The sequence below is a fragment of the Beta vulgaris genome, chromosome 9 (genome assembly GCF_026745355.1).
Source record: "Beta vulgaris subsp. vulgaris cultivar EL10 chromosome 9, EL10.2, whole genome shotgun sequence".
Classification (NCBI taxonomy): domain Eukaryota; kingdom Viridiplantae; phylum Streptophyta; class Magnoliopsida; order Caryophyllales; family Amaranthaceae; genus Beta; species Beta vulgaris.
This window is the reverse complement of record NC_079210.1, coordinates 8,680,877-8,687,455: the sequence shown is the minus strand read 5'-3', so window position 1 is coordinate 8,687,455 and position 6,579 is coordinate 8,680,877. Positions and strand designations below refer to the sequence as shown.

Genomic DNA, 6,579 nt, shown 5'->3' with positions numbered 1-6,579 from the left:
TTTCTCTTCCCAAGAAAATTATCTTTTCAGCGGATTAAAGGAATTTATCTTCTAGAGTAAAATTTTTATCTTCACACGTTTTAATTCCTCAGATTAAGAGATAAAATTTTGAGAATAAGTTTGTTTAAATCTTAAGTCCTTTTGCTAACAGTTTGTTTTTGATTGGTAACTTGCGATTTTAACTCAGCTACGCCTAGGTTGGCATCACAAGTTAGGGGCAATTGTTATGTCCTAAAAATTTCCTAAGCTGAACCTGCAGGTTATGCATCTGTCCCAGCTAGAGATTTCAGGTAGCAGCTACAGCAAGCAGAGACGAAGGGAGCTGAATAAATTCGGTTGAAAGAACATTGGATACTGATCAAGACCAAGTCAAAATAAGTGACGTTAAGCCAAAGAAATAGGAGGAAGTGGTTAGCCAGCAGAAGAAGAGATCTCCCTAGATTCTAGGAGTTGTGGCACCTTCGTAGGGAAGTTAGTTATGCAACGTTCAAAAAAGGAGTAACGTTATACAATTGTATTAGTATAAATAGAAGGGAATAACACTCTGTAAAACAAGTCTTTACATTGCTCTTACTTACATTCTTTCTCTCTTCTACATTTACAATATTCTCAAGTGTATTTAGTACAAGCTCTAAGCTGCTAGCTGCTAGCTATAAGTTGTAATCTTCTCAAATAGTGGATTGGTGGACTCAATTCCACCCGCGGTTTTTACCCTCTTCCTGGGGTTTTCCGCGTCACCATTTCTTGGTGTCTTTGCCTTTTCTTTGCATTCTCTTTTAATTCCGTAGCTAGCATCTTTTGTTGTTTGTAGCTGCATCTCCATTAGCTGTAGATCCTCAGCTAAGTTCTGCCTGATCAGAATTTGGCATAAACAATAAATATTTATTGATCATTGATTATTTGGATCTTATTGGACCTGATTGAAACTTATTACAGCTGATTGAAACTTATTGGATCTTATTGTCTTGATTGGACCTGATTGAAACATATCTGAACTAAACTGGACTGAACTGATTGAACCCAAAACTTAATTTAGTACGGTGAAGAGAACGCACCCTTAAACGGAAGTATATAATATGAAGTTATGAAGTACTATAGAGTACTCCAACATTTTCACGAATAAAGATTAAACTTTTGCAACATTTTTTCTGTATCTCCAATTCTCCAGTCTCCTACTCTCCTACTTTCCCTGTCAAGTCTTCAGCCCAGAAAGGTAATCTCTAATTAACCCATTTGGAAGTCTAATTGTCATGAATATCCTTTCAAATTGATTAGCCCCCTTTTTTTGTTTTGCTGGGTAAGGGTTGCCTTTCAACTTTTAATCTTGCTTCATTTCTTGCTTCCAATATCTTTCATTTTTTTCTTAATTATCTGTCAATCTATGTTGTAGTGAACATGGCTCTCTCCTTGCAACGTTACACTGAATCTTACGATGACAATTTACTTTACTTATTGAAAGAAAGGTTAGATTTCTATCTCTTCTTGTAACTGTTAGGTTGGTATATGTATATATCATATGTGGATGGTTGTGATGGTTGTGTGCGTCTTTTTCTTTATTGGATTAATTGAAATGAATAATCCAAGTTGATCTGATCTTTTGAAAGTGGTCCTATCTTTTCATAATCTGAAAATAATCCCAACTTTGCAGTAAATCTGCTGAAAATGCAGGTTTAATACCCACAACCACAATTACAACCACCATAGGCATAGGCATTCGAACCTAAAAAACAATACGAGATTTTTTTAGGTGGCCGGGAGTAATTTACTGAAGAATTGAGTCATTGACATGTCCTTTTGTTTCTACTTTTTTTATGGGGCCTTTTGTTTCTAGTTTAGTAATACTGTAATAAATAGATTGTTTATCAATTGTGTTTATGAGTAGCTCTTATTTTCTTTTTTCTTGCTTATTTTTAGGAGGAGAATGGAAAAGGAGAGATCAATGAATATCAAAAAGGGAGATCATATGCCTGAAAGTTTGATTATTGAAATTCTATCATGGCTTCCTGTGAATGACTTGTTAAGGTTCAAGAGTGTATGTAAATCATGGTATGCGATTATATCAAGTTCTGATTTCATTTCCAACCATCTGAAGAACTATTATAACAACAATTATAGGTGGCGCAATTGTCTCCTTTTTCATCATTATGTTAGTTATGGAGAACTTCAATTGCATGAGTTGTTGTTAGACGAAACTCCTCGCGTTATTGCTGATGAAGTGTTATATAATATACCCATCTATTGCTCATATATTTGTGGTCCATGTGAAGGAATATATTATCTTAATGAGCACAATTTTTGTGCTCGTGCTTTGTGGAATCCGGTGACCAATGAACTCATACACTTGCCTCCATTAGTTGCTAAGCCTAATCTTCCATCTAACATCTGTTATATGCATGTGGAAGGTTATGGTTTTGGATTAGATCCTTTAACTAAAGACTTCAAGGTGGTTGCTATTAAAACTCATTGTACTACGACTGGAGAAGATTTACCTAGCATGTATCCTCACTCCGTTTATGTCTACTCGTTGTGGACTAATTCGTGGAGATATATTGGAGATCTAAGCAGAGATTTTCGGTTGCAAGAGAACAAGTGTTACACTTATTCTAATGGTTTTTATTATTGGTTGGGATCGTATAAAGAGGAGGATGTGCGTAAAGAAGTAGTCATCTCTTTTGACATGGCTACGGATGTTTACAAAGAGATGCATGTTCCAGACTACTCACAACCAAGTTCTAATTGTATTGGAATATATGATGAGTGTCTTGCCCTTTTGACTTTCCAGACGATTGACAAGATTTTTGATATTTGGACTTTAAAAGAAGGATCTTGGATCAAAAAATTAACCATGGGACCTCTTCCAGATATCTGGAATCCCATTGGTCATTGGAAGGATAATTGTATCTTACTAGAATGTCATTATGGCAAGCTAGTACTTTTGGATTCTGAATCACAAGAACTAAAGGATCTTGCGTATCAGTATGAGAGAACATGTCGCGGAGTTTTTGCATACATGGAAAGTCTTGTTTCAATTAAAGATAAAACCATGCCTGGGCTGCAGCTTGAGGAACTTAAACCCGAACATGACCAATCCTGCTGCAAGAATTAGTTCTCCTCTACTCAACAAATTTCTGCTTAATCATGAAGATATATACACAACATTGATACAAGACTTTTCAAACTATACTCCTCAGACATAGCTAGCAAAGTAAGCATTATTTTATTAGTTATAATCTCATATGACAATTGTTATCTTCTACAACGATTTAGAGCTTGGTTATTACTCCTTTTCTGGTAATAGAGAATTTGAATGTTCAATATTGTCAACTTCTTAGGCTGATGGACTAGTGTCATCATTAGCTGAATTGCTTTCTCATTCTTGGGTGGTGCTTCAAATTATTTAGATGGATATGCTCCATTGTGTCATCGTCAATTTGATAGGAATATATCGCATAATGTTAATCAGATTTTAAATCAAGTGAAATATGTAGTTTATTAACTTCTATCATAGCTAATCTATTGTGAATAGTTTGCTAGATAAAAGGTGACTGGTAATAAAGGATAGTTATTTACAGTAACCTCGAGAGGTTCTTTGTTATGTTGTATTCTTTGTTAGCTTTCTAGTGGCTACTCTCTGACAACACTAACACAAAGTTATAAGATTAGACTATAATGCAAACCAGATCTCTTCCTTGATCTTAAACATTTATCAGTGTTATTTCATTCATTCACATACATTTAACATTTACAGCTTCACACTGTATAAAAAACTGAAATATTTGTCGAAACTAGTGTGATAAAAACATAATAATTCTAGCTTTATAGAGTTCTTGGTCTAGACCTTGTTACCCTCGTATTTTAAAAGCCCTAGGTCATTTTCTATGTCTTTAACAAGGGAAACCGTCCAAGGCTTTCCCTTAGCATCTACCAGATAAAGAGAGGGTGTTATTATTCCATTCTTGGCAGTCATTATTTTCTTGCTAACTGTCTGCCAGTTGACCTCCAAAGTTTTTGCCTTTAGATCAGGGTTGTAGAAGTGGGTAAAGGTTGTGAGAATCATGTTCTCAATATATTTGAAGCGTGCAGCCTCTGAGATCATTTGGACAGCTATTAGCATCAACCTGGCCTCAATCTTAACATCGAGCTTGTTTGCATATACAAGCTTGATCAGCTTGTTGAGTGGTTGAATACCCAGGCTCAATTTACCTCTATCAGAAAACCCAGCAGTATCTGTAATTTCATTATAGGAACTTGTATACCCCATATTGATCCGGTTTTGAACACCCTTTGCCTCAGGGAAAAGAGTTGTGTTGGCATCTGAACCAATGTCAGAAAAGAAATGGGCTCTGTAAGTTTCAGCAACCTTATCAAGGTAGCCCAGGATATACAAGTTGCTCTTATTTAGAGCTATGCTGATCACCACCCCTTCCCCTGCTTCTAAATCAACCAATAGATATTCCGGTGGAACTTTTGGTGCAGCCATAACTGGAAGATTGGTGCCTCCGTATTTCAATTTCCCGTCCTTCACTAGATCACGTACATCATTCAAGAATTTTGTGTAGCTAGTCTTAGTAGCGCTTGCCACGTTGAAGCTTACATCAGCTGCGAAAGTGGGTTGTTTGAGGATCACCCATACATAAATCACTATAAGAATGAGCAGCAATTGCTTCATTTTTTGGGTGTTAGCTAAGATATATAGTGTTGTTGTAAGGGTGTGATTGATACTTTGGTTATCAGAGCTAGAATGTGTGAGTGATTATAGTGATGAGTGCAGCTTGTTTATAAAAGAAATGACAAGATATAAGTAGCAACTCGAGGAAATTAGTGTGGAATTCTGCTATTGTTGATCACTTAAAATTACATGACTTGATATGGAGGAAATATTCAATACAAGAAAGTTTTCTCTATCATGGGTCTAGCACTACACTATTCTGTTTTCTAATGCAAGGTTTATTTAATTATGCACTCAACTGCTTATTGATTTTTCTTAAATAGTTAGTCCTGCATATTTTCTTTTACTTGAAGAGTCAAATGGAAATAAGAAGATAGGGTATAATTAGGGGTGTTATCGGTTTAGGTCGGTATGGTTTGGGTTGGGTTCCGACCCAAACTGTAAATATACGGTTTGACATTTTTCCAACCCAAATCGCACTGTACTTTTTCCTAAACCAACTCAAACCAAACCGCGCATAACGGTTTGGTGCAGTTTGGTTTGCGGTTTAACCATTTTTCCTTCCGCAACATTAATTTTGTAATATAAGAGTAAAAAAAATGTTAATAAATATGGAGTCCAAATAAATATGAAGTTGACATCATAATTAAACATAAACAATAATTTATCAAAAAACATTTTTGTATTCACAGCATGGATAGTTGGATACAAGACTTTTCATGCTATACTCCTCAGACATAGTTAGCAAAGTAAGTAGTATGCTATTAATTATCTCTATTATATAAGGGAAGGGAGGAGCAATGGTGTCCTCTTTTGAAACGCCTATTTTACCCCCCTTCCCTTTCTAAATTACAAGAGGAAAGTCAAAATCAAAATCGACATTTAAAGAAAACTACCGAAAATTAATTTACAACACTCACTCACAAATCACTTAAAAGAGGAAACTTTACAAACCACTCATACAATTGAGAAAATCACGTTATAAAAATCCCACTCAAATAATCAGGAAACTTTATTAAAACTTAAAATTAACATATAAACTAAAACTAATAACCTAGAACGTCAATACATACAAAACATTTACAGGAATTTACTTACAAATCACTATTCTCAAAAATCATTCAAAATTAATGGTGGGTCATGATAAAAAATAGAGGTGTATTTGTAGTGAAATCAGAATTTGAAGTTAGACAAGGAAAAAAAATTATTTACTTTTTTAAAGTGTTTTCTATATATAATGAAACTTTTACATATATTTGGACCTATCATTTTCTATTATATAATAGCGACTAATTATCAAGGTAAAAAGGTTTATGTAAAATATCATTCAAGAATTAAAGTATAGCATACCTCTATTATATAAGGGAAGGGGGGGAGCTATGGTGTCCCCGAATAAAGAGACTATCCCCTTCCATTCTCAATTACAAATTCACTTACAAATCAAAGGGGACTTCAAACAAAAATACCAAAAATATAATGTTAACAATCACTCTCACAAGTCAACTAAAATTATAAAATTGCATAATTTACATTATGCAAATCACTAAAATGAGGAATTTTATAAAAACTTTAAAATTCACTTACAAACTACAACTTATGAATAAATTGACTTGAAATCAAAGTGTCCACTTTCTTTACAATTTACGAAGTACTGTACTTAATTCAAAAATCAACTAAAAAATTATAATATTAGAAATCATAAATAAATTCAATAAAATTTCTATTTTGTTAATAGAATTTAACTTTGAAAAGTAAAAAAAAAACAAAACAAAAAGAATGGTGAGAGACTTAAGTGACAGAAACTAAACCAATCAAATTTTACAACTAAAAATAATTATACTTTGTTTGTCTAATGTTCAAATTTTGACTCTTATGTCGAAGAAAATTGAGTTTTTGTTTTGAAAAAAAAT

General features: G+C 33.9%; 2 protein-coding genes across 5 annotated transcripts; one reads left to right on the top strand and one right to left on the bottom strand.

Moving 5' to 3' along the window:
• The first annotated feature begins 1,116 nt into the window (after positions 1 to 1,116).
• Positions 1,117 to 4,435, top strand: LOC130589359 (F-box protein At3g08750-like). Of its 4 annotated transcripts, none has more exons than XR_008967538.1 (4): positions 1,117 to 1,213; positions 1,391 to 1,463; positions 1,915 to 3,205; positions 4,294 to 4,435. XR_008967538.1 is itself a non-coding variant. In XM_057391727.1 (3 exons), the coding sequence occupies exons 2-3, from the start codon at positions 1,396 to 1,398 to the stop codon at positions 3,104 to 3,106; spliced, it is 1,260 nt and encodes a 419-aa protein (XP_057247710.1). In that variant the 5' UTR covers positions 1,117 to 1,213; positions 1,391 to 1,395; the 3' UTR covers positions 3,107 to 3,373. The 4 variants fall into 4 exon arrangements, 2 of the variants coding, with proteins under 2 accessions (XP_057247710.1, XP_010689144.2); XR_008967537.1 differs by lacking the exon at positions 4,294 to 4,435 and adding an exon at positions 4,019 to 4,160; XM_057391727.1 differs by lacking the exon at positions 4,294 to 4,435 and having other exon boundaries at positions 1,915 to 3,373.
• Positions 3,833 to 4,669, bottom strand: LOC130590145 (antiviral protein alpha-like). The gene has a single exon (XM_057392144.1). The coding sequence runs from the start codon at positions 4,667 to 4,669 to the stop codon at positions 3,833 to 3,835; it is 837 nt and encodes a 278-aa protein (XP_057248127.1).
• Positions 4,670 to 6,579: the final 1,910 nt, after the last annotated feature.

Coding starts and splice junctions, on each gene's coding strand:
- LOC130590145 (XM_057392144.1), bottom strand. CDS start 4,669: ATGAAGCAATTGCTGCTCATTCTTATAGTGATTTATGTATGGGTGATC.
- LOC130589359 (XM_057391727.1), top strand. CDS start 1,396: ATGGCTCTCTCCTTGCAACGTTACACTGAATCTTACGATGACAATTTA. Junction 1,464..1,914: donor CTTTACTTATTGAAAGAAAG/GTTAGATTTCTA, acceptor GCTTATTTTTAG/GAGGAGAATGGAAAAGGAGA.